This window comes from Carettochelys insculpta, chromosome 1, assembly GCF_033958435.1.
Source record: "Carettochelys insculpta isolate YL-2023 chromosome 1, ASM3395843v1, whole genome shotgun sequence".
NCBI lineage: Eukaryota > Metazoa > Chordata > Testudines > Carettochelyidae > Carettochelys > Carettochelys insculpta.
In genome coordinates this window covers 58,868,315-58,896,250 of record NC_134137.1, presented here as the reverse complement: position 1 = coordinate 58,896,250, position 27,936 = coordinate 58,868,315, and the positions used below count along the sequence as shown (strand labels likewise).

At 39.5% G+C, this 27,936-nt stretch overlaps 1 protein-coding gene across 1 annotated transcript; it reads left to right on the top strand.

Annotated features, from left to right (window-relative positions):
* The first annotated feature begins 20 nt into the window (after nucleotides 1-20).
* On the top strand, nucleotides 21-27,904 carry PROSER1 (proline and serine rich 1). The gene is made up of 13 exons (XM_074987047.1): nucleotides 21-836; nucleotides 8,180-8,245; nucleotides 9,032-9,100; nucleotides 9,702-9,796; nucleotides 12,695-12,788; nucleotides 13,340-13,450; nucleotides 15,278-15,361; nucleotides 16,295-16,373; nucleotides 17,456-17,551; nucleotides 17,670-17,714; nucleotides 20,976-22,710; nucleotides 23,320-23,467; nucleotides 26,111-27,904. The coding sequence occupies exons 1-13, from the start codon at nucleotides 792-794 to the stop codon at nucleotides 26,231-26,233; spliced, it is 2,790 nt and encodes a 929-aa protein (XP_074843148.1). The 5' UTR covers nucleotides 21-791; the 3' UTR covers nucleotides 26,234-27,904.
* Nucleotides 27,905-27,936: the final 32 nt, after the last annotated feature.

Here is a 27,936-nt window from a genome sequence, read left to right as displayed (position 1 = left end):
CGGCGGTTGATGATGTTAAGGTGCGACTGGGGGTACTGTGGACCCCAGTAGCGAGGAGGAAACTTGTAGCCCCGTGTTGTTATTGCTCGTGCTGGGCGCTCCGCGGCTTGTCTGCGGTCGCGGCCCTGGCCCTGGCCCTGGCCCTGGCCCTGGCAGGTCCGGTTCCGGGGCCACTTTCCCGGCGACTTTCGCCCATCGCGGCAGTGCCTCGAGTTTTGTTGCTGCTGGTAACAAAGAGCCGGGAGCTTCGCGGGCGATGGGTAGCGGCAGTGCCCAAAGGCAGCCGGGCCTGAGGGCCGCGCGGTGACGGGAGCGAAAGGAGGCTGCGGCAGGTGCACAGCTCCATCGCCCCTTTTCCCCGGCGGTACCTAAGCCGGGCGGTGTTCGTTTCTTATCCCCCTTCCCAGGGCCTCGCTCTCCCTCCTCCTGTCACCTGTTTCTTCTTCGTTTCCTTTCTCTCTCCCCGTCCCCCAACTCCGTGTAACTTTTTCCCGCCTTTAATTAGCCAGTTCCGTGCAGACAACATCAGTCCCCGCTTCGTGCCGAACAGTTCATTGGACCAAGCATTTATATCGCGGCTCAAATCCGCGTTGCTGTCTAAAATAGAGGCGCATCCCTTGCCCTGGCTCTTCTTCCTACTGATTTTTTAAGGGTTTTTTTCCCCCCCATCTATGTAAAGTGTCTCTTCTCGGTGTTTTTTTTTCTACAATAAAAAGACACTTCTGCAGTAAGTCTTGCCTGGATGTATCTTTTTTTAAAAATAAAACTCTGCATTGGATGAACAAGTAAAGATGGATAAGAAATCATTTGAGACCGTGCTTGATGAAATTAGAAAGGTAACTTATCCTTTTACACATTTGGTTTAATTATGTAAATTCAAATTCTTTGCTGGAATACAATTTGTTAAGCGCTGTTTGCTTTGATTTCTGTTGCCCTTGGAAGCCAGGAAAAGCCAAGTTATTGCTTGCTCTTCAAAGAACAAAATGATAAACAGATAAGACATACCAGTTTTTATTTAATGTCAACCGAATTTTAGTTGAGATCAATATTGCATAGCATACTTGTTTTCATCTGTATTTTTCATGGTATGATAAGAACTTGAATACTTTATAAGTTCATTCAGTAGTTATTCTTTAAAATATAAATATATAGTAGAAATTTTTAAAAGGTAAGTTTTCAACCTTTTTTATTTGCAGACCCTTAAAAATTTCCAATAGAGATGAAAATCTTAGTCTGCAGATCCCCAGGGTCTGTGGACCACAAGTTGAAAGTAACTCTTGTGTTATAGTGAGACCTTTTGTGGGCCCCTTAGGCATAGTAAGCAGACCCCTGAGGTTCATGGACCACAGGTTAAAATCCAGTGTTTTAAATTATTTTATTCTGGATTTGTGAATAGTGTATATTGCTTTTGTATAGTTAGAGCAAAAGACTACAAATCTGCATGATATTTCCTGCTGTTCTAGAGGATGCTGTTCTAGAGGCCCTGTGAAGTCCCTGTCTAATTACTTAGCTACTTGAAGCCTCAGCTTTTCTCTAAGTGAAAGGAGGCATGATATGGAATTTAGTTCATTCATGTCTATAAAATGTTGTGAAAATCTTAGATGAACAGTTTATGGAAGTTTAGTATTGTGTTGATATACTTTAATATTGATGCCATATTTTCATTTTGTGCTTTTTAAACTGTCTTTTTATGTATTATGTATAGCTTATGAAGTTTTTGAACACATTTCATTTGCTTAAGAAAATTAAGACAAGATGAGTCATTTTAATTTTAATATTAAACATGATCGTGTTCTGTCAAAACATTTGTTGGAGACTTTCTGACTTTAAACAGCACTAGTCTGATCTGTAGTTTGCATTCTCATTGAGGGTATGATGATACAAGGAATGCCAAAATGTATCTTAGATATATTTTAAATTTTCATTACTTTCTGCCTTGAACAGATTTAAGGGATCTCTTTACAAAGTAGCATTATGGAAAATTAAATGTAATCTCATGGAATTTGACTAACACTGATATGTATTTGTCTTTACATGTAAAAACCTTATTTTTATTTATTTCCCACACTTTTAAATGCACATTCAAACAACATATGTAGGGCCCTACCAAACTTACAGTTATGAAAAATGCTGCATGAACTTTGAAATGTGGACTACTGTGAAATCAGGTCTTTTGTGTGCTTTTAACTAATACTATATAGATTTCACAGGAGAGACCAGTGTTTCCCAAATGTGGGGGTGAGGGAGAAGGGCTGACCAAAAAGGGAATTGTAGGATGGTCACAGGGAAATGTTAGAGAGCTGTGTTATTTCCACCCTTGATTCTTCTCTCTCTCCAGAGCTGGGCTGTTAGAGAGTGATGGGCATTGGCTGAAGTTAGTGCATCTTCAGCAGCAGCACAGAAGTAAGCGTGGCAGCACCGTACCATGCCATCCTAACTTGTGTTCTGTTGCTGGCATCAGCCATACCTTCAGAGCTGGGATTCCAATCAGCAGCCATTTCTGTCCAGCTACTCAACTCTGAAGGCCAGCCATCAGCAGTGCCAAAGTATGGATAGCAAAACCACAACTCCCTCCCTCCCCCAACAACTCTTTTTTGGATCAGGAGGCCTGCAGTTATAACACCGACATTTCTGATTTAAATAACTGAAATCATAACATTCACAGTTGTTGACATTTGAATCTGAAATTCACCAAGATGATTTTGAATTTGGTAGGCCCCTAAACATAGGGGTTCAGTTTAGATTCCAAAATTGAAAGTGTTTAGAGTGGCGGCAGCATCCAGTCTCGTGCAAACAGAAGTTTTGACTGCAAGTAAAATTAGTGCAGTATTTTAAAAGAGCACTTGGCAAAGTTAATCATGCAGTCAATTAATTAGTTATCCCATTTTTCAAAAGTCTTGCTTAAACCTGCAGGATTTTTATTTTTTTTAAATAAATCTTGAAACTACAGTTCTTTTATAGGATACAGTGTGTTGAAAACTCAGATTTTACCAAGTGCTTATGAAATTAAATATTCATCATAGGCATGTGTGTAAATCTTCCCCAGCAAATATTTTTTATCAATTGTAGAAAAAGAAATCAATAAAAAGTTCAATTTAAAAACAATTATTAATTGGTTAAATTAAATGTGAGTCTCTAATCTTGAAAAGTTGCAGGGTAGCCATGTTAGTCTGTAGCTTCACAAATAACAAGCAGTCCTATGGCACTTTAAAGCCTAACACATTTATTATTGACAGTCTACAATCTATACTTAAACATGATCCCTTATTCTCACAGGCCTTGAGTGATAGTCTTGTCCTCTCCTACAGACAGCTACCCAAGCTCAAAAAAAACAAATACTCACCAGGAGCCATGCACCATACCACAGAAATAGGAACCCAGGAACCTATCCCTGCAACAAACCCTGTTTCCAGCTCTGTCCATGTATCTGTACCAGTGACGACATCACTGGACATAATCACATTGGCCCCAGCCCCAGGGGCTCATACACCTGCACATCCACTAATGTGATGTATACCATCAGGTGCTGTTAATGTCTCTCTGCTATGTACATTGGACAAGCCGTACAGTCTCTGCACCAAAGGACGAATGGACATAAATCTGACATCAGGAATTTTGGAATACACACATAGGGGAACGCTTTGACTTCCTTGGACGTTCAATAATGGATTTAAAAGTAGCCATTTTTCTACAAAAGAATTTTACCACAATATTACATAGGGAGAGATCTGATTTAGAATTCATTTGCAAGTCTGACATTTTTAAATTAGATCTTAACAGAGATCTCAACTATCTTATGCATCACAAAGGCAATTTCTCTACCTTTGTTATTCGCAGGAGTGGCAAACATCCTACTTAACATAATTTGCTTCATCTAGTGGTCCTGTAGTGACAGGGAACTTCCCCCTCCTTTTTCCATCCTTCCTTCCCGTCTTCCTTCCCCCACATCCCTGGATTCTAATTGCCTACTACAAGAATCCGAAGAAGTGGGTCTTACCCATGAAAGCTCATTACCTAATACATTTGTTAGTCTTTAAGGTGCTATGCGACTGCTTGTTATTTTAAAGTTAGTTAAACATTCTCTTATCTGACAAACCACTAGCCTGAAATGTTCTACTGGAATGTCCTGCTGAGCTAATGATGATGATGATGACCAGGTTGCTTAACTTGTTTGCCTCCATTTCCCAATATGTAAAATGGGATTAATACTTCTCAATATTAGATATGTTGCAAATCTTAATTCATTATTTTTAAGTGATTGAAGATGTTGTTGAAGTAGTTGAGTGTGTATGACAGAGAAGTACTAAGTATTCAGGACCAACTTGAAATCTCGTCAACTTTTTAAAAATGTTTTGAAAGTAATTTCAGATATCGTGTCTCTCCTTTAATTTATTTTTAGAATGTTTTCTCTGCTTTTCGTTACGGCTACGTCTACGCTACAGAGACCTTTTGAAAGAAGCTCTTCTGGAGGACCTCTTCCAAAAGAGCTTCTTTTGAAAGAGTGCATCCACACACAAAAAAGTAGGTCAAAACAGTGATCTGCTCTTTTGCAAGACAGTGTCCACACAGCACCTGCTTTTTCGAAAGGACAGGCCCGGGATCAAAAAATCAGGCCCTATGAGGACTGCCCTTTCCAAAAAAAAAAAAATTGGGCCTGCGGAACGTCTACATGCTTTTTGCTTTTGAAAGGGGGCACTCTTCCTGTAATGGGAAAGGAAGAGCCATTTTGAAAGAAGCACCACATTCTTTTGATGTGTGTAGATGTTCTGCGGGATCGTTTGAAAGAACTTGCTAGTGTAGATGCAGCCTATGTGAAAAAGCTTCATGCCATCTAAAGGAAACCTCAGCAGTGCTATTTTTAACAATATATTTTTCAGTTAGATATAAATTTTCACATAGCCTCCCATAAAGTAAAGCTCAGATTTCTATGAGTTATATCTTATAGATTCTAACTACTTTTAGATTAACTTCAGATGCCTTAAATGCAAGTTTTTTCATGCTATGATGTGAAAAAACAAACAAACAAAACCAGAAAACAGCAGAAATGTAGCACTTTAAAGTCTAACAGAATGATTTATTTGGTGACGAGCTTTCATGGGAGAGACACACTCCCTCAGGTCAATTTAATTTCCCATACACCCTGACATTTATAGGTACAGAGAACCTCCCCCCCCCGAAAATTGCAGTAAAAACTGACAAATCAAATAGGATTGAAGGAAGGGGGTGAGAGTTGAGGGGGGGGTGTTAATTGTCCTGTCTGAGATAATTACAAGCATCAAAGAAAGGGAAGCAGTCTTTGTAATGCGTGAGGTAGTTGATATCTCTCTTCATACCATATGTTCGTTTAGAATTTGAATATGTACTCTAACTCACAAATCTCTTTCTCTAATCTGTTGTTAACTTCTCTGTGTTCCAGGACACAGATTCTCAGGTGTTCAACAGAAAGGCCCACTCCAGTGAAGTGTCCACTGACCAGCTTATGTGTATTGAGTTTCTTGAAGTCTGCTCTGTCCGTTTATTCTTTCATGAAGGTTTTGCCCAGTATGTCCAATGTACGTAGTGTCAGGGCATTGTTGGCACATAATAGCATATGTCATGTTGCTGGAAGTGCACAAGAATGTGCCTTTGATCTTGTAACTAACATGGGTAGGTCCAGTGATGGTATCCCTAGAATAAATATGTGGACAAAGTTGGCAGTGGGTTTTGTTGCAAAGAAAAGTTCCAAGATTAAAATCACTGTGGTGTAGCCTGTGATTGCTGGTGAGAATCTTTCTCAGGTTAGGTGGTTGTTCATAGGAAAGGACCGGTCTGTCACCTAGAGCCTTCTGGAGAGTAGCATCCTGATCCAGAATAGCTTGTAGATTTTTAATGATGCATTGCAGGGGTTTGAGTTGGGGGGCTATAGATAAGTGGTGTTCTGTTGTTGATCTTCATGGGCCTATCTTGAAGTAGTCGGTTTCTGGGTATTCATCTGTCCCTGTCAATTTGTTCGGTTCTGTTCAGTTCTGTTCTGTTCTGGCTGTGGTCTGAAGAAGTGGGTCTGTCCCACGAAAGCTCACCTAATAAACTATTTTGCTAGTCTTTAAAGTGCTACTTGACTGCTTTTTGTTTTGATAGTGTATAGACTAGCACAGCTCCCTCTCTGTTACTAAGCAAAAAAAGAGACACTGGTATCATTCTAAGGCCTGCAATCCATTTCATGGCCTGCAAACATACCACATGTTATGCTGTCTTGATTTCAAGAAATACCTTTTTAAATGGAGTTAGAGGACTAGGAGTGCAGGAGTTGTTCAGTAAGGATGGGTTTATTTATTCCCAACTGTATTTGTAGGGATTGTTTGTTTATAACTGACACGATCATGTTAAGGAGGTATGGTGCAGAGACAGAGAGTACTTGTTCATTTACACGTACTGCTGTCGAACTTAGAAGGCTGCACTGGGGGTCAATGGGAGAGGAGCCTATGCATTGTTTACAAAGAGATGGTTCCATTCTACCTTTTCCTTAACTTGTACAGGTTGAACCTCTCTAGTCCTGCACCCTTGGGACTTGATCAGTGCTGAACTGGAGAATTTACTGAACCACAGAGATCAGTATTGTCTATTACTATTACTGGAACTTTCTCTGCTTACTGGGCTCTTAGAGATATTTAGGGGTAAATTAGAACTAAATAACAGCACAGAACACTGAGAGCCAGGACTGCTGGCTGTAAACAAACTTTGAGTCCATGAGTAACTTAGTCATGTTCTTGGTAAATGGACATCCAACTAACTAAAGTAATACTGAATCACAGATGTTGCTGGACCAGAGTGCTAGGCTAGAGAGGTTCAAACTGTAAAGCTAGGGTGACTACTTTTGTGTTTAATAGCTTGACGTTTGAGGTTCACAACAGTAGTAGGAATACACTAAAATATTTCCTCTAGTTTTGAAGATCTTGCCATGGCCCATAAACTTAAGCATGTAACAAATATCCTGGTACCAGAAACATTATTATAAAAATAATGGGTCAGTCTAGTGCAGTTCCTTTGTGCAGGGTCTGAAGTTGGCATAACTTGCCACAAGATTGTCTTCCTCAGGTTGTGAGATCCTCATGTAATGTTGATCACTGAATATGTTTTTAGTTTTGGACACCTGGAATAGATACAGACCCAAAACCTGGCCTAATTATTATAACTGTTCTTATGCAGAGATTTTCAGCTGCAGTTATCAAATTGTTTTGTAAAGCAGATAAATATCATTCCCATTTTATAGATGTACAAAACATAGGGAAGCAGAATGGTACAATGGGTTAGGGAACTGTAATGGGACTTACGAGATTGGTTCTATTCCCCTTTCTGCCGCTGGCCTTGAACAAATCCTTGAACAAATCACCTCGTCCTTCTGTGCCTGTTTGCCCAAGTTTGTATTAAACATAGATGATGGGAGAATATTGACAAGATCACATCATTTTCAGAATCTGACTTTCATGACCACAGTTTTAGTTAATAGTCACCTTTATATCAGAGGCTCAGTCATGTTAATCTGTATCTGCAAAAACAATGAGGAGACATCTGGCACTAACTGATGTATTTTGCCATACATTTTGTGGACAAAACCCCCACTTTGTTAGACACATCTGTTGAAGTGGGGTTTGCCCGCGAAAGTTTACATCCAAATAAATCTGTAGGCCTCCTCATTTTTTTTATATTTATAGAAGCCTGGCCTGAAGAAGTGCTTGTGGTGAGTGGCTCTAGATTCTTCATAAAAGTAACTAAAGCGTGATATTTGAGTGCCTCAAATAAGAATGTATGGAAGCTGCAGCTTGAAATAACTAACTGGCACCTCTTGTTTTCAAGAGGTATTAGAGAGTTGATATTAAAGCTCCTATATCTAAAGCTTGAAACGGGAAGCATTGTGGCTCCTGATATGGTGTGGAGTATTTTTCCAGGCCGAACCTAAATGGAGATATAGTGAACTTCTTAATAAGGGAACTAATAAAGAATGAGTTGTTTTCTATCTTATGTATTTTTTTTAAAGTCTCCCTCTGCTTGCAAATATTCACATAATTCTTCAGGCAATATTCTGTAGAATAGAAATCTTTCAGTATAATTGATGCAAATTTTTGTGGGATTAGATATATATTTCTTTTGAATATATTTGTCTTGCAGATGGTTGTATTTTAATTGCTTCTTTGTCTTTTAGGCTGTGTTGACGGAATACAAATTAAAAGCTATAGAATATGTGCATGGATATTTCTCTAGTGAGCAGGTAAAATTCTACATTCTGCTCTGTATTTATGGAAAATGTAAAATTAAGGCTTTGGTCTATACACTCATGTACAAAGACAGTTCCTCCTATTGTGCATACCTAGATTAGATTTCACTACTCTCCTTTCTACTAAGTTAGGGGGGTTGTGACGAATTCTTGTTACACCAGTTTTTATTTGGAGTAATGTAATAATAGGGTCCAAATTTTTACCAATTAATAGAGATCAGATTTTGGCTCTGGGCATGTAGAAGGGAAATATCCATTGTTATCATGGAATTCAGAATCTTATTGATAATAGGATATTTTTGTCTTTATTTTCTAAGATCACAAGTAAAGACATTTCTTTTGGTGCCAAATAAGATAATGTTATGCTTTATTTCTTTATTTACAAATAATATGAAAGCTTGTATACAAATTAGGTTGCTACTACTTGGAGCTGAATTATTATAATATTCAAGGCTGCTTCTCTGAAAGTGGATTAATACTCTAGTTTGTGTGATAACTGATCAGGTGGGTGCGTATTTTTTAGAAAATTATAAATGCGTTTATTTTAAATAATTACTTGAAAATCTGTTTCGCTGCCCAATGGGATTTTAAGAAAAACAAAAACAACATGAGATACTGACGTGTAGTAGCACCTAATCAGATATTGTCCGTATATATACACAGTGCTTTGCAAAAACTAACTGCACTCAACGAGTAGAGTGGCAGCAAAGATATTTAACTTTGTTAGCAGAATATGCATGTGTTTATATAAGAACTGAACTATAGGTTTTTCTGTTTCAGATTGTTGAATTGTTGAGATACTTCTCCTGGGCTGAACCACAACTAAAGGCTATGAAGGCTTTACAGCATGTAAGTTTTCATGAAGCAATCCTTTCAAGTGTCTCTGCCTTTTTCCTCTGTTCTTAATTTTCATCTGTATTCTCATCACATGGGCATGTTGTCTAATCTGTGTGCTTTGCACTTCACCTCTTTCTATTCTGATGGCACCAGTGGCCAAGATAGGCAGGGATGATATCGATGGCCTCTGTTTGCCAGAAGCTGAGAATGAGTGAAAGGAGATGGATCACTTGGTGGTTAACTGTTCTGTTCATTCTCTCTGGGGCACTTGGCATTGGCCACTGTTGGAAGACAAGATATTTGGCCAGATGGACCTCTGGTATGACCCAGTAGGGTTATTCTTAAGCTGTGTGGTTTTTCTCCTGTACCTTCTATCCCAGGGAGTAATTTAATTCTTGGTAATTATTGCTGATTAAAATGTTTTGCAGTAGCATTCAGTTTGCCAGAATTGGGACTCTATTTGTAATCAGCATTTAACACGTACAAATACTATTCCCCAGAGAGCATACAATGAAGAATTGTTTATTGAAAGTCCTGAGATAAAGATTTTAAAGTTACATAATGTCGTACCAAAAATATACTGTCTTATTTTTTCCCCCGCTTGTGTTTTCAGAAAATGGTAGCTGTTCCAGCATCAAAAGTGGTTAATATCCTTAATTGCTTCACCTTTAGTAAAGACAAGCTTGTTGCTCTAGAACTCTTAGCTTCGTAAGTATCTCTTCTATGTATTGTATTTACTAATTGCGGTGTTATTTTTTTACTCACAACTGAATATTTCAGGCAAAGGAAAGTTTCAGAGGAACCACTCTGGACAATTAAGGCAGAACATCTACTAGCTTTAAAATGATTTGGTGCTCATGAATGGAAAAAGTAATAGCTCTAGCTGGCAATAATGGAGATAGGTGTTACAAACACTTCCTAGGTTCATTTGTCTTGAATCACAATACCCCTGCTACTCGATTGACACAACTGCCAGTTTTTAAAGTTTGATGTATTTAAAAGCCTTTTAGGCTATGTGTACGCTGCACATCACTGGCAGCAGCATGTAGGGCAGTGTGTCATTGAGACATCAGTGAAAGGCTTGGGAAGTGGAGAAGCAGCAGAGAAATGTCAACATACATATGCATTTACATTTAATATTGGCTATGCTATCCACTACATCACACCTTTTGGGATTGGCATGGTTCTTTTGTAGGACCCCATCCCTCTACATCATGCATAGTGGGTGTCAGAATAGTCTTTGCCTCATTTTATGTTCTAGGCTTATCTTATCCATTGTTATCTTGTACATTGTAAATGGTTCTCTGGATAGCGCCCCCATAGGCATTCTGTTTCCAGACAGTAGATTCTAATCCTGTCTGCCGACGTCTAGCAACTGGTGTCAAGCTGTCCCTGCACAGTGCATTAGCTCACTGTCATTTCGCCTATGCCTCAGACGTTCTGCGTTTTAAAAACTCCTGAAGTATTTAGGAGTTGCAAAATAATTCACATTTTAAAAACTATGCTATTTAGATAGGTAAGTGCAATTGTTAGGTAAGAAGAGTTTTAAAACGATAAACAAACATTTGGGCTAATTATTGGTAAAAAGCAACTGCTTCAGAGTCTGTTGATCATATGTCTACATTTGGGCACTCTTATACTGTGGTTCCTAGTGATAAAGCCTATCTGAGAATGTCTGAATATGTAAATTCTTGATATGAGCAGCTATTAAAACAGGATACTAATACCATGAAAAACATGCCGAGTTCATTTTATAGGTATGGTTCAAACTAACAAAACGGATCGAAGTTAAAGTGGATCCACGTTTATTTTGCACCATTCTGCCTGTGTGTGACTGACAGCTTTGATCAGTACCATTATGATCCCATTTGCACCCTGTTTTCCTCTGTTGAGAAATCTGTTTTAATAGAAGGTATAATTGTAGTTATCCCTTTGCTATTAGCTGTCCCTGCTGCTAGTTTGGGACATCTGTACCAGTAGTGTGGCTGCTGCTACCAGGGCCTTTAGACAGAACTACGATACCAGGTACTGGAGTGCCTATTGCACTTTCAAATGTTAGTTGTTTAGTATATCTCTTATGGGAATTTTGATGTGACATTTGAGCCATGTCTACACGTGCACGCTACTTCGAAGTAGCGGCACTAACTTTGAAATAGCGCCCGTCACGGCTACACGCGCCGGGCGCTATTTTGAAGTTAACTTCGACATTAGGCAGCGAGACGTCGAAGTCGCAAACCCCATGAGGGGATAGGAATAGCGCCCTACTTCGACGTTCAACGTCGAAGTAGGGACCGTGTAGTCGTTGCGCGTCCCGCAACTTCGAAATAGCAGGGTCCGCCATGGCGGCCATCAGCTGAGGGGTTGAGAGATGCTCTCTCTCCAGCCCCTGCAGGGCTCTATGGTCACCGTGGGCAGCAGCCCTTAGCCCAGGGCTTCTGGCTGCTGCTGCAGCAGCTGGGGATCCATGCTGCAGGCACAGGGTCTGCAACCAGTTGTAGGCTCTGTGTATCTTGTGTTGTTTAGTGCAGCTGTGTCTGGGAGGGGCCCTTTAAGGGAGCGGCTTGCTGTTGAGTCCGCCCTGTGACCCTGTCTGCAGCTGTGCCTGGCACCCTTATTTCGATGTGTGCTACTTTGGCGTGTAGACGTTCCCTCGCAGCGCCTATTTCGATGTGGTGCCGCGCAACGTCGAAGTTGAACATCGACGTTGCCAGCCCTGGAGGACGTGTAGACGTTACTCATCGAAATAATTTCGATGTTGCTACATCGAAATAAGCTATTTCGATGTTGGCTTCACGTGTAGACGTAGCCTTGGAGTGTTTCATCTCTGCTCCATAGCACAGAGCCAACTGCCAAGAGCTTCTTCTTTCTGATCCAGGTGGAATTTGGAGTTTAAAAATTTGCCACCAGGATATGGAAAGCAGGAGCCTGGGCCAAGCCTGGCAGCCACAGCCACGCTGCTGTGAAAATAAGTGTGTTAACATGAGAGCTGCCTATGTGAAATGTTTCAATAAACTCAGGTTTTACTTATTTTTTCATTGTGGCTGTTTTGACCACTCAGAAATCCTACTTTGTGTTTTCATGTGTATTGTATTAATTTACAAATAACTGAGAGACTGTTTTAAAACATAAGCACTGATGGCACATGTAAAGCTAAGTCCATTTCTTGACCTTTATGGTGGAGAAATCAAGCACTACATATGTTTAAAAATAGTCTGGGCATAGACTGATTATAGTTCTTGAATATATTACTGATATTTCCTTGAACAAATAATTCACTATTCAAATATCATTAGTATATAATATTTGAGAAGTGCAGCTATGTGTCACTCTCAGACCTAAAATGCCTTGTTAGTCAATGTAATGTTTTGGAAGCTGCTACAAGCATTGTCGAGAGTACTCTTTTCAGAATATCACCAGGTTAATCCATCACTGAGTTCTGTTATCATCCAAATTTAATTTGTCAGTCGTTTTTGCATTTTTACACATCCGCACCCCTTTACAAATCATGCCTGTGCAACTGCATGGGCTTTCAGCTGCTATTCCCTGATAATCTGTTTATGAAAGGTATGTGAAATAACAGTAACTATTCAACTTTTTCCTTTGTAGCAACATTGTTGATGCTCAAAATTACCGCCTTATTGAGGACCTGTTCAGAATTAACATGTCAGAGAAGAAAAGATGCAGGAGAATTCTTGAGCAGGTATTGGAAGATATTCATTGATATTATGTTTTACCATCCATATGGTTGCTGCAGGATAATTAATAACTAGTGCAAATTGTTGATTGACAAGCTGAAAAAAGCAAGTCTGTGAAGGAGAGCAAAAGATGATGATGTTTTTATGGGAAGAGGAAGATTTTTTTTCCACAAGTAAGTGTTGTGCAGGGAAAAAAAAAGTGGTGCTACTGTGAAAGGTAAATATAAGCACAGTCCTACTTTCCTTTAAATTATTCAGACTTCACTAGGAGCAGAACTGGGCCCAAAGGAGCCATCAGAACAAGCTGGGAGTGGATAGAGCATATAGCAAGCAGTGAAAAAGGGAGAAGGAGATGGAAAGAACTAATATATAGGGTAAGCTATGGAGAGCTTTGAATCTGGATTTCCGTATAGGCAAATTCATTAGTGATGAAGACTGATTATCACAAGGAAGCAGTTCTCATCCTTTTAAAAAGTGATGACGTTTCAGACTCCAAATAGTGCAATACTGTTTGAATTTGTAATTTTTTAATTCTGTTTCTTTGGTTGTGTTGCAGGCTTCCAAAGGAGGCTGTAAAGCCCCCCATGCTATGATATCTTCGTGTGGTATGATTCCTGGAAATCCTTATCCCAAGGGGAAACCGAGTCGCATAAATGGCATTTTCCCAGTATGTGAAGTCTACTTAAGTTGTTCTGCAAAGGGATTTTGATTTAGGACAGGGCTCAGCAGCCAAAATATCTAGAAAAGTCATTTTTTTCAAATTTGCAAAAAGCTCAGTAACTAAAGAGCTGCAATGCAAGTGAATATGAGACAGTCCTTAACAAATAACATCAAACCACACTTATTGTAACCCATATTTTAAGAGCAGCGCGCACACAATGATTTGTAATGTGATACATGTTTATCGCAGGATGTTCACAAACTTTTTACATATTCTATTTCCTCACACTTTATATGTGTGTGTTTGTGCCACTGTCTTCCTGACTGTCATTCTCAAACCTTCTCTCTCTCTCTCTGGAGGATGCTAGAATCTGAACAATTTAATTTTAGTGTTTGACATCACTGTACATCTGATCTGACACTTTGATAAAGCACCCTATTATATATTCACCACCTGTGAATGGCCTTCCTCGTTTCATGGTCTCAAGTTGCCACAAAGTAGCCACAGTTAAGCTGCTTGGTGATTTCACCCATTCAGTGAACATGTTCCTACTTTGCTCTGCTTTTGCATAGCATAAGTTCACTGTTTTGTTTTTTTTTTATTGGCATCTCCAGCTGGATATTATTCAGCATAAGTAGTGTGTTTTTTGAGAAAATACCTATTGAGGTTACATTTTTTGTTGTTGGTGAATTTTTCATTGCAAATGCAACATAAAGGGAGCCCAGCCAAACGTCATATAAATGTAAAGCATTGGGTCCATTCACTTTGGAATACTCTGTTTTCATTTTTGATTTTCCTCTTTTTTAAGCCATTCCCACCCCACTTTAATTATGCTGATTTTACTTCACATTTAATTTCAGGGTTTTTTTTCCTTAAAATATGTGTTGCCCTTCACAACGGGAATGCTGCAAGTTTCCTTTTGCAAAATCAAGACTTTATTAGCAACAAATCAAATACAACACGATCAAAACAGAGATACAGTATCATATCCCACAATGCACCTCACATATTAAAGGGGGAGTTATCCAATATTTTGAGATCACAAATCATTTGCTATTTAAATATGAGTTGTTAATTTTTTAGATTTTAGACCTAGCCTCTGTGCTCTTGTGTCAACGTACCTTATTCCATGCAATAGCTTGGAGTACAGAGGTCAGCTGCCGAATCCAGAGAGGTCAGTTTTGCCATGTCTTCACCACACGTGCAAAATCAAACCAGGTTGATCTTCCACTTAATATAGACAAGCCCAGAATGAGCACTTAAAAAGAGTTCAGATTTATTTCTTTCCAACTTTGGTGTGAGACTTCTTTTTATACAAGAAAGAGATAGGAAATGTTCTCTTATACCATGAAAGTGCTCCTCGAAAGCGTTGAAGCTAAAGGTCAGAAAGGCTTGTTAGTAGAGTGGTGAACTTTCTGACATAGTATGGGATTAGTCTCTACAATACATTCAAAACTGATGTAAGACTAGTAAATGTCCTGAGCTGCATGTTGTCTGTGAACTCCCTCTCCTTTTTTTTTTTTTTTTTCTGGTGGTGAAGACCCTGGAATTGAATGTGGAATTCCAGGTGTAGGAAAAACTGTGACTATTTAATATGCTATTGTGCTCAAAAGCCCAGTGTTATAATGCAACCTAATTAGAACTTTCTTAACTATGATGAAAGAAATCCAGAACACAGTTCTGTATTTTGGAATGTGTGATTAACTGAGATTATCAGAAGAGCTGTGAATTTGAATATTAGTCAGAATAAGACTAATGTGAAAACCTATGTATCTGTTTTCTGCTCTTTATTTGTAAGTACATGCTTAATATTTCATGGGTTTTGTGTCTTAGGGAGCACCTATCAAAAAGGAGACTGAAGAATGTACTAATGAAGGGAAGGGAATTGCAGCTCGTATACTTGGACCATCCAGACCAGTATGTCTAAAAACCTAAAATTCATTTAATAAGACTTCTTATGAAATGCTGTTACCAGTACTGTTGTGTATATGAGCGCTCTTCTTCTCTTTCTTGTCCTTAAGGATTGATGTCTTTACTTCAGCTTTTCAGTTGTAGTAAGAATGATATGCAGCGTCTCAATATTTTTATATTTATATTAATATTATATTTACGTTAACTATAATATGAGACCAATTCTGCCAGTACTCCCAGTGAATGTAATATGCATGCATTCTAGGGTGCAACTTCAGCCATGCTAGTGAGGAAAAGCCAAGCCTGTTCCTGTTCTTCATCATGACCTGGTCTAAAATTTTTGACAGCTGTTTGAGCTTTGTTTGTTCACATCAAAATGTAATACGGTATTCATGAAATCAAGTGCTTCAAAAGGAAATTTAATTTTTTTTTTAAACAAATGACAGTAGTACTGAATCTGACACTTTCACTGTAAGTTTAGATGTAGTGTAACTAGAGCTTCTGTTTCCAGGTGTTTCCCAGTCTAGTGTGTGTATTTATTTATTTATTTAAGGGCAGGACAATTTTATGGCCATAGATTATATCTGTTTTGCAAATTAAGAGAAGGGAAACAGAATCCAGTGCTTCAGGGCATGGAGGATGCATGGCTCAGGAACAATATTCCTTCCTTCTACCCCCCATTGGTATTGTACACGAGTGAATTATTACAACACAGTATTTCCCCTTCTTTCAAAACATTCAAGTATTGGCAACGTTACAAACAGGGTAGCAAACGTAATGAATCATCAGTGTGATCTGATATAGCAAATACTCTTTCCCAGGATAAGTAACAACGATCCATAATATATCTAAACATTTAACTGGTACAATTTTTGACAGAGAAATCTATTACTTAATGCCTTTTTCACTGTTTGTTTTTCTTTCACTTTTTTAACTCAGGCTCCAGCAACATACAACCCACACAAACCTGTTCCATACCCCATTCCACCTTGCCGTCCACATGCAACTATTGCACCAAGTAAGACTTATTTGTGCGTTAGCTTGAGCCTATTGTTTGATCTATTTTTTTTAAAGTTCTAATGTAGTGATACATCTCTGACCACGTTTACCTTTTAGTTGACTGTCCTAATGTGTATTCTGGGGTCCTAACTCTAAAATGTCATGTTATCACTGTAGAGCCAATGAGATGAATGTATTGGCTGCTTTTCCGGCTTGTGCATCGTGCAGAAAATTGGCAACGCCATTCTGATTGCAGAATCTCTTATTACTGGAGGTGACGTGTTTCAGACAAGATGAGGATGATGTCTGAAGAGTTCTTAGAGCTCAATTAAATATAAATGGAATATAAATATTTGACTTGTATATCATAAAAGCTAATACAGTGTTTGTTCTTGGGAAGCTGGATGTGTCCTTTGATTCTGGTCATGGAAAAGATGCTGTCCCACGTAGGGTACATCTGAAAAGTCAGTGGCAGCTCACTGCATGTCGACAGACTCAGCAAATCCAAGTCAACAGACTTGGGCTCATGCTATCTGACTATAAGAATATCTCTGTTAGGTCTCTTTTAAGTTGCAGCTTGGGCCAGAACCTCAGCTCTGAAGCGCAGTCCCCTCTGTAGACTTCAGAGCATGAGCTCCAGCCTGAGCCACATCACCCACAAGCTATTTGTAATGTGGGAGCACAAGCCCTGTGAACCTGATTTTGTCACCCTGGATTCAGAGGCTTGCTGCCCCAGGCAGTGTAGACATATCCTTAAAGGCAAATATCACATTGTCAAACAGCAGTGAGTTTATTTCAGCTGCATTAAGCTCCTGTCACCGAATGCTACACTTCTAAAACTACATTATGATTAATCAGTAAATAAACAGAACTGAACCTTGCTTCACTTGATCGTGTTTAAGCCGTGAGCAAAACATACATGTCAAGTGTTTTGGCATAGAATAGTAAGGGCAGGGGTATATTTATGCGACATACCTCCCTGTAATCCATTCTTTTAAACCATTTGTTTGTATTTATTGATGTTTCTTTGAGTCATATTTATGGTGGTGTTTTTTTTTGTTTTGGTTTGGTTTTTGTTTCTTTATTTTTGTTTCTTTTAAGGTGCTTACAACAATGCTGGTCTTGTTCCAATTGCCAGTGTCCTAGCAGCAAGTTTAGCGGCTCCACCGACATATACCCCTAATCAAGTTGTATCAGGTAAAGCGCGTGCATCTGCAAATGATGGCATAAACAAATGATTTTAAATGTGAGAATTGATGGCATATTTCTGAGCTTCTTCTGCTCTTAAATAACTTAACTTTTGTTCTCTACATAGAAAACGAAGACCTTTCCAGTCAGGCAAAACCTTCACAAAGTCAAGGTAAAGTGTAGCTCTTCAGGGAAAATCTGCTGTATTTTGGTATAATTTATTTCAGTCAGAAAGTTGTAAAATTTTAAACCTCAAGATTTTTAACTTAATCTGTATATGAACATTCATCTTTGTATTTTTAATTGTGTGTATTTTTGTCCAGATAATATAGCAAACAATTAAGCCAAAATACTTTTAGAAATATAATGCACTGAAGTTCTTTATTTAACAGTTATTTGCAGTTGCTGAAAAAAATTCCTTTTTGCATAATATGAGGCCTGAGCAAGTAGCATATTCATGTACATCAATCCCAAAGGGAGATTTGAATGCACATCTGCCAAATTTTGCTGATAGTACAATATTTTCGAAATAAACTTATTTTTAATTTGGAATGCGGAGATAGTTTCATTGCTGCTACTTGTGCCATTCCTGCTATGAGGCAGAAACTAAAAATTTATCTTCTGCTTTGCAAACAAGCAAGTTAATAAAACAAAGTAAAATTGACATGTTAAATGAGCTAACATTCAAAATTCTGGAAGAATGTTCTGTCTGTTTTGTCTCCATCTCATGTGCCCAGGTGTAGGTGCTCAGGAGTTTGCTACTTAAAAATATACTCTGATATAAACTTATGTGATAAGTGCACAAGTGAATCAGTGAAATTAAAAGGACAACATGCTCATCAAAAAGCAGAGCACCAGCACAGATCTTGGCTATCTTGAACCTAGATTTCATGGATACCAACTTTGATGGGTCAGAGCCAAGAATTGTTATTGTTAGTTAATTCTTCGATGTGGCGTTCACAATAAGGTTGTGGAAAGTAAGTCCAGGACATGAGGCACAGATCTTGGCTTTGTAGATATGGACAGTATTGATTTTTTTTCCCATCATTTTGTTGAAAATATCAAAAAATGTTTAAGTTTCACGATATTAAGAGTATTTGCCTATGACAATTTAAACAATATCCTGAGATCTTACCGTTTAGTTTTCAGAAGTGGAAAACTTTTCGTTACAAAGTAGTAGTAAATTTAGGGTATAACATGAAATTAAAGAAACTGTGATTTTTTTTTTTTTTTTTTTTTTTTTTTAACTCCTGGGTCGACGTTCTGTTCTTGGTTAAACAGAAAATGCTAATTTCTAAAATATATTGATTAAGAGGAATGACCAGAGATCAAAACATACCTTATTTCTAATCTAGTATGGAACAAGAATATTAAATAAAAAGTAATGAGCACAAAGAACACAATTATTTACACGGACAACAAGGTATTATAAAAATGCTATAGAAGTGACTAGAATTAATCCCTATGTAGTATTTATATAGTATTCCAACTTGATTAAAGTGTGCATTTTGGGTGGGATGAGGTCACACAAGCTTCTTACTCGTAGAAATGCCCGCATTAAAGCAGATGGGTGTACTCATATCAGTAAGAGTTTCAAGACCCATAATATGCACTGAAACACTAGCTTTCAGACCTGGACTTGGTGTCATCAGTCCTTTATAATCTGCTAGGGTGCCTTCCTGCTTTCTTCCAGTGAGCATAATTCTTTATTTACTTTGTAGGATTGATATAAGATGTACTCTGTGGTGTTGGTACCTGAAGAAGGGATATTTGATCCGCAGGTGGAACAAAATGTTTTTTAAAGATTTTGTTTTTATGGACAAGTTTCAGTATTAGTTTAGTAAACCTGTAGTATATATAAATATCATAGTACTCTTCAGCTACGTCTACACTAGCCCCAAACTTCGAAATGGCCACACAAATGGCCATTTTGAAGTTTACTAATGAAGCGCTGAAATGCATATTCAGCGCTTCATTAGCACACGGGCGGCTGCGGCACTTCGAAATTGACGCACCTCGCCGCCGCGCAGCTTGTCCCGATGGGGCTCCTTTTTGAAAGGATCCTGCCTAATTTGAAGTCCCCATATTCCCATGAGCTGATGGGAATAAGGGGACTTCGAAGTAGGCAGGATTCTTTCGAAAAGGAGCCCCGTAGGGACGAGCCGCGCGGCGGCGAGACGCATCAATTTCGAAGTGCCGCGGCCGCCCGTGTGCTAACGAAGCGCTGAATATGCATTTCAGCACTTCATTAGTAAACTTCGAAATGGCCATTTGCGTGGCCATTTCGAAGTTTGGGGCTAGTGTAGACACGGCCATCCTGTGTTATCCAGTCTTTGATATACAGAATCCAAAAACAATGAAAGAATTAAACTTACCTACCAATAAAATCAAACGCAAACTTCTGAAATGATCTGCTCTGCATCTGTGGACTGGATTCCAACAAATCTCTGTAAGATCCTGGTGATTTACCTGTTCTAAAATTAGCATAGATACTCATAGGCTGTGTCTACATACCACCTTCCTTTGAAGGAAGGATGGTAATGAGGCTGTTCGGAGTTTACTAATGAAGTGCTGTCGTGCATAGGCAGCACTTCATTAGGCAAATATCATCCCCCCGCCCCAGTGGCAACTCCGAAGTTTTAAACTTTGAAGTACTGGTGCGCATCCTGATGCGGCGCTCCTGCCGGTACTTCAAAGTGCTGGGGCATCTTCGAAGTCCCCTTAATCCTAAAAAGTTTGAGGAGTAAGGAGACTTCGAAGATGCCCCAGCACTTTGAAGTACCGGCGGGTGAGCCGTGGCTAGATGCGCGCCCATACTTAGAAGTTTAAAACCTCGGAGTTGCTGCGTGGGGGTGGGGGTGAGGGCGAATTTGCCTAATGAAGTGCTGCCTATGCATGGTAGCACTTCATTAGTAAACTCCGAACAGCCTCATTACCATCCTTCCTTCAAAGGAAGGTGGTAATGTAGACACAGCCATATAGCATTCATGTGGAGAGCAGAAATGGTATCATTGCTGAATGCTCAACCTATTGTGGATGCTACTAGATGTTACGGGAAAGGCTTAGCTGTTTATCTGCCTTACATAGAGGTATGTCTGGGAGCACGTTTGAAGATCTAAACTCTCTTGCACTAACTCATGAAGTAGTAGTAAATGCCCTAGAGTGGCTTAAACATAATTGCTATTGAGTAGTAGATAATCCTTGAAGGGAAACACATAGGTCCATGTAGTCTACTTACTGTATAGCATGTATCATTTTTATGTGGGTACTTCTCTATTATATCTTCATAGCTTTTCATGTTGATTGTGTATATACAAATGTATGCTAGTTACTGCTTGTGTAGCATGTTGTATAATTATGCAAGATACATTTGTGTTGAATTGAAACATTTCTGTCAGTTTCAAGTATTCTTACCAGTTTTGTTTCTTTGCAGCTTTTTCTGCACAAGCGAATCAGCTCTTTACTCCTCATGGTTCTAATCCTTCAACACCTGCTGCTACTCCAGTCCCTACCCCGTCCCCTGTCAAGGCGATAAGCCATCCATTAGCACCTGCCACTGCAGTCATCCCTGGGATAAGCATGTCTACCCCTGTGCTTCCTGTCTTCCCAGGGCAGGTCTCTTCCATCCATACATCTCAGCCATCAACCCCGACCCCATCTGTCATCAAATCACTTTCATTGCCTAGTGTTCCTGTCACATCTGTTCATAGTGCAACCTCCATCCCTATTCCTGCAATTTTCTCTGGACTGGCTTCTATCCCTGCTGCTACATCAGCTCCACAAGGCTCTTCCACACCATGCGTACCACCTGCCTCTAGTGAAGCTTTTGCATCTTCTTCTGCACCATTTGCTGGCCTCCCCTTTCCTGCAACCTCTTCAATTGCTTCAGTTAGTAATCCTACACCATTATCATCAATTTTTGCTGGCCTCCCTTTGTCCTTGACCCCCACTCCTCAAGGAATATCTAGTCCCATTCCCTCTGCAGTTGCTGGCTCTCCTGCCACTAGCATCTCTGGCCCGCTTAGCTTGCCTAATCCAATTCTATCCGTCTTAAAGGGATTTCTGACGTCAAATGATACCTCATTAATCAATGCTTTGCCTTCTGCTGTGACAAGCGAGCTTGCTTCTTTATCTGCACTTGCTAATCAAAGTTCTGAGCCTCCTGCCTCCTCTGTAAACAAATGTTATACTCCATCTGCCACACCTACACCACAGTGTTCTTCCACGCCAGGGCTGGCCATTTTCCCGGGTCTTCCGTCTCCCTCTGTAGCCAATCCTAGTTCCACTCCCCCGACATTGCCAACACAGTCACCATTAACCACTTCACCATCTATTATACCAGTCAGCTGTGGCTCCTCTGTTGCTCTTTTGCATGGTGCGAGCCCCACTAATCCCGAGCAGCAAATTTCATCAGCCCCAGCTGCCACAGGTGTTCCAGTTCTGGTCAAAACCGAACCCATGAGCCCTCCTCTCTCAGCCTTCAAAGGCCCTTCTCATGGCACACTAGGCTTGTCAGCACTCGGGCGTGCATATACCTCAGCAGCATCAGTGCCCGTCAGTGTACCAAGTTCACTTAACCCAACATTATCAGGTCTGTCCTCTTTGAGTACTCCTTTAAACAGCTCCACTTCTCTTGCCTCCATTTCCCTTGCCCCACATGCCTCCTCTGCACCAGTTGCCCCAGTATTTAATGGACTTCCTCCTTTCACGTCTCTGACCAGTAACTTTGCTTTTACTGGTAACCCAGCACTTACGCCCCCGGTCACTGTCCCAGGGTCTTTGTTAGGCACTCAACCTACCACTGCTTCATCTGTGTCTGCTTCTCATGTGAATTCTACAGCAGCTGTTCTCTCAGGGCTCACTGCTTCAGCAACAGTCTCCGCTCCACCCTTTCCGCTTAACTTGTCCAGTGCCGTCCCCTCCCTGTTTTCTGTCACCCAGGGGCCTCTGGGATCATCAAACCCATCCTTCCCTGGTTTCCCTGTCTCTAACACACCCACTGTCACTCCAGCTCTCCCTTCTTTCCCTGGCCTCCAGGCATCTTCTACAGTAGCAGCAGTTGCACCGCTGCCGGCAGCTGCCACAGCCCCATCTCCGGCTCCGGTCCTGCCAGGGTTTGCCTCGGCCTTTAGCTCAAACTTCAACTCTGCACTTGTTGCACAGGCTGGGTACGTTTCTGTTTCTGAAGGAGATCAAAACCATTTCTTTCTCAGCAAAACATTGATGTACTTTAGACATAAATGGTATTTCCAGGCATAGCGATAAAGTACTTTTAGTGTTTTAAATGGTTACTTCAACAGTAGATCTCCATCTGTCTTTAGATTTTAAATGAGGAGGCCAGTCTATATTTTGCAAGTAGTATACACGATCCCAGTTTCTATAAGGTCCAGTCCTGCAAGGTGATGAGTACCCTTGTTGAGGGTACTTAGCACCTCCAGCAACATGCCAGGAGTCTGCAAGGGATGGGTTCAAAATATGTATCAGGTGACACACTCAGGTAACAGACGATTATATCAGAGCCTTTTCTGTGTCAAGGAAAACATCCAGCATTACATTTTCACCTACAAAATATTTGTGCACAAGCAGGAAACTGTACACAAGAATTTGGCTTGCATGCTCAAGTTGCGTGTGTGTGTGTACCAGTGTCCTGGCTTGTACGTGCAAATGTTGTGTGGGTGCAGCTTAGGGGGGTTTAGAAAATCCAACGTTATTAAGCAGTCTAGGATCAAATATTGTTGAAAGTGCTCCTAATAACTACGATGTCTTGGATCTTTCAGCTTGACTTCTGGGCTTCAAACCCCAGGAAATACAGTTTTCCCTAGTCTCTTGTCTCTTCCTGGTATCCCTGGATTTACCCAAAGTGCCACACAGTCTTCCTTGCAGGAATTGCAGCATAGCGCAGCAGCACAGTCAGCACTATTACAGGTAAGTTGCATATTTCTTCATGCTGTGCTGGCTTAAGGAGTTTTAATTATTCAATATCAAATCTTTTGATTTTTAGAAAGCTTACCTTATTTTAAAGAATTGGCTACAAGGCCGATACAAAATACTGTGGTTATCCAACGTCCAGTTGTCTGAAGATAGTCCTGTCCTGCAAGAGCAACAACTACTATCAGTTGCATTTCAGCTGCCTTTCTCTAAAGGCAATGGCTGTGTCAAATCCTTTCTTATGGATACATTGTGAAAGCGTGGAAGAGGAAAGAAGGAAACTGATCAGACATGTAAAAGTAGTAGTATCTTGATTTAGTACTCTGACCATGTGGTTGGAAGACCTGGGTTCTGTTCCTAGCAGTAATTTTGTGATCTTAGGCAAATCACTTAATATGTGCTTCACTGGTTCTTATAGATGGAGAAGCTCTTTGCTTTATAAAGTATTTAAAGATTTACAGAGGGGAAATGATAGGGGAATAAAGAATTAACTATAGGATTTTAAAACTGTACCCTTATATTGTTGAAGACATAGTTCTTATTTGAACATTTAGATTACTGAAATTATAACTTGAATATAGATCTTAAAACTATAGTAGAGTTGTGAAGAAACACTCAGGGTTAGAAAATTAGTGAAACTCTTCATAAAACTTCTGTTTCTAGAAAACCACCCCCTTTGTGAACTGGACAGCTTTCATAGCATTCTGTAATAGCTGTAGTGTAGATATAACCTGAGCTAAACCTAGGAAAAGACATGAAATGCAATGAGAAGAGGGCCTGTGAAAACACAAGGAGCAAGAAAAAGGCAAAGGGAAGTGTAGGTCCTTCACTCTGAGGGCAAAGAGAGCTAATAATGACCAATATCAAGAAGGTTGAGATGTTTAATGTTAATACCTGTTGGGCTTCTGTCTTCACTGAAAAGTTATTGTGTATTTCAGCACAATATACAATTCATATTTGCAGCAAGGGGGAAGGAACGCAAGTGTAAATAGAGGAAGAACAGGTCAAAGAATATTTAGATAAGTTAGGTGTGTCTATATTGGCGGGACCTGATGACGTTTATCGTGACATACTTAAGGAACTAGCTGAAGCTTGGAAATAGTAATGATTATCTTTGAGAATATATGGAAAATAGTTACTGCCCCAAAGGATTGTAGAAGGGCAGCTAAATAGTACCTGTCTTTAAAATGGGGTACAAAGAGGTCCTCAGGAAATTATAGACCAGCTATCTTAACTTTATTACAGGGAAGGATACAGAAAGAACTTATTAAACAATCCATTTGTAAGCATCTAGAGGATAGTGGACTGTAAAGAATCGTCAGCATGCATTTGTTAAGGGCATGTTATACCAGACTATCCTAATTTCCTTCCTTGAGAGGGTTACTGGCTTAGTGGGTGGTGGGAAACTGTCCACATGGTATTTTGATTTTATCATGGCTTTTCACAGTCTTACATAACATTCTCATATCCAGAGCCTGGAAATACAGTTGAGATGAAATTACTATAAGGTTGGTGCAAAACTGGTTGAAAGACTGTACTCAAGTAATCATCAGTGGCTTGCTATGAAACTTGGAATATGTATCTAAGGGGACCCCATCGGGTTTGTCCATGGCTTAGATAATGGAGGAAAGTGTGTTTACCAGCTTGGAGTCATCTACAAATTTTATAGAGTTGGCAAGGACATTGGAAGACCGCATTAGAATTCAAAATAACTTTGATTGATTGGCTTGAAATCAACAAGTTGATAAAGACATGCAAATAACTACACTTGGGAGGGAAAATGAAATGTACAATTACAAAATGAGAAATAACTGGCTAAGGAATAATTCTGCAGAAGAGGATCTGGTGATTATAATGGATGCCTAATTGAATATGAACCAGCAATGTGATCCAGTTGCAAAAAATGCTCATATTTGAGGGTGCATTAACAAGAGTATCTTATGTCAGACCCAAGGGGTAGTTCTTCCTCTGTATGTGACACTGATGAGTCCCTAACTGGACTACTCTGTCCAGTTCTGGTTATCATGCTTCAGCAGAGTTTGGGGCAAACTGCTCAAGAGGATTTAGAAGAGGGAAACAATAATGGCAAAAGGACCTGGCCTCTGTGGAGAGACTAGAGGAAAAAAAAAGCATATACATACGTAGTTTTGAGAAAAGACAGAGGTTATGTTAATAGCATAGTTATAAAGAGAATGGAGATGAATTGTTCTTTGTCCACTGAAGGTAGGACAAGAAGTTATTGACTTAATCTGCAGCAAGGAAGATTTAGATTAGGAAATAATTTTTAATTATCACGATAGTTAAGACGTGGAATAGATGTCCAAGACAGGTTGTGGAATTCCCTTCATTGGAGAGTTTTAGGGACAGTTAATTTAAACACCTGTCAGGTTTTTTGATCTCAGCAGCGGGGGTTGAACTAGATGACCTCTTAAAGTCCCTTTCTGCCCTTCATTTTTATGATAGCAATTTTCCCCTAAAACATAGTGTGTAATTAAACAACTGCCTTCACTTAGGTACACTTTCTGCCCTTATGCTCTTTTTAAATGTTCTGTGGAATAAGCAAGAATTGTCCCCTGCTTGGGGGCTTTCTGTTTTTTTTCAAAGCTCCTTCCTAATCTGCTTGTTTTCTCTTCCTTGAAGGCACATTCAGCTTCAGCTCTAGATAACTATCCAGCTCAGCCTGATGGGTTTGCTAGCTATCCCTCTGCACCAGGAACACCGTTTTCATTGCAGTCAAGTCTTCCCCAGAGTGGATGGCAATAAGTAATCATCTTCATCTTGACAAGACATACTTGAAGACTGCAGTGGTGGCTTGACAGAGCCTCATCCTGTTGCCATTAAGTCAGTGGAAAAATACACATTGACTTCAGTGGCGACATGATCTGGCCCAGAAATTGGGACAGAGAAGGAAGAAAAGAGTGAAGAGATTCTGGAAAACTGTGTCAGATTACAAAGAAATTCAAGATGACTCTTAATTTTGAACAATTGAGGGTGTGAGCCTGTGATGTTCCGAACATCCTCAACTTCCTAGCTAATAGCTAAGGAATTGAGTGTTTGGTTTGTCACAGGAGCAGGTCTTTTAAACACAGACTTTCTCTATAAATAGAATTGGCAACCAAATGATATGGAGAAAATGGTATTCTAAACAGTGTGTGGTATTTTTCAGCCATCATTCTTTTCAAATTTGTACAATGTGTGGTAATGTAGGAAGAACTTCTAGATTGAAATTAGACTCTTAAAGCTGTAGACAATCCTTAGTTTAGATGCACATCTCTTGTTACCATCTGTAAGAGCTGTGTGCACTGATCAAAGTCCATGTATGGCTCTTGGGATTTATTCTCTCCTTCATATGCATGAGGACCTTTTTATTAGTATCGGTAGTATCTCAAGGGGAGACTAGATCAGTCTAGCCATATGAAATACTGTGAGCCTGCTGATGAACTGAATACTCATCTAAGTCAGAACTTAAGAAACCCAGGAAATGTGATACTGTGCTGTATTCTGGGGTAGGAATTAGTTACTTTTAGTTGAGTGAAATTTAGCTAGCAAGCGACATCTCTTTACAAAAATGCAAGCAAGCCTTTCATTGCACCTCCAGGATATGCTCTTTACCATCCCCCTATGCTAATGGAAGTAATTGTATGGCACATAGACTACCTATCCATCACTGTTTGCAGCAGGCTTTTGTGAATGTTTACAGTCATGGACCAAATTTTGCTCTCACGCTCAAGTGACCAAAACTTGGTTTTATTCAGGGGAGTGTCAAGTATGTCAGTGAGTGGAGAATTTGGGCCGTGGATTTTAGCATTTTTGCTCGGAAAACTTTCATGATTGTAACGGTAAATAATCAAATTAACTGTCTTGGCGAGGAATGGTATGAGATGGCATATGGAAAGGTCTTGCTTTGTAAGTAAAATGCAGCGTGTGCACACTCATAATAATTGTAGTACCTGTGACAGTGTATATCACATCATTGAATATCATCTGCTTAAGAGAAACTTATAGATCAAATTCTAAAAGACAATAGAGGTGGTGATGATATGCAATCATGTGATTTTAAAAATAAACTGTAGAAGATGTACTGTAGAACAGTTCTGCACCTAGAGATTTACTTTTATAAAAATGGATTCTGCTGGAAGAGGTTGCTAATGTATTTTCTTTCAATGCGTGAGCAAACTTTTTTAAAACATTAATGGGAATTCCTGTATGAGTTTTTAACACAAGTTTTTAAAATAAGTTTACACTTATGGCACAAAGGTTTTAGTGACTATTTGCCTAGTAGTTTATAAAACACTTGAATAAACACTTTTTTACAAATAAATTTCCTAAAGTTTTATCTTAGTTTAATTGACGTGAGAGATCCTATGTGTCATATAATGTAGAATTTTGGGGTGAACATAATATAGGTACTTAAACAAACAGTGTGATAATACAATAAATATTATGCTAAGTATGTCTGTATCAGA

Bases quoted from the DNA above. Each gene is read 5' to 3' on its own strand.
- PROSER1 (XM_074987047.1), top strand. From the start codon at position 792: ATGGATAAGAAATCATTTGAGACCGTGCTTGATGAAATTAGAAAG. The intron at 13,451-15,277 runs GTATGTGAAGTC...TTTGTGTCTTAG, and splicing joins GCATAAATGGCATTTTCCCA to GGAGCACCTATCAAAAAGGA. The intron at 16,374-17,455 runs GTAAGACTTATT...GTTTCTTTTAAG, and splicing joins ACATGCAACTATTGCACCAA to GTGCTTACAACAATGCTGGT.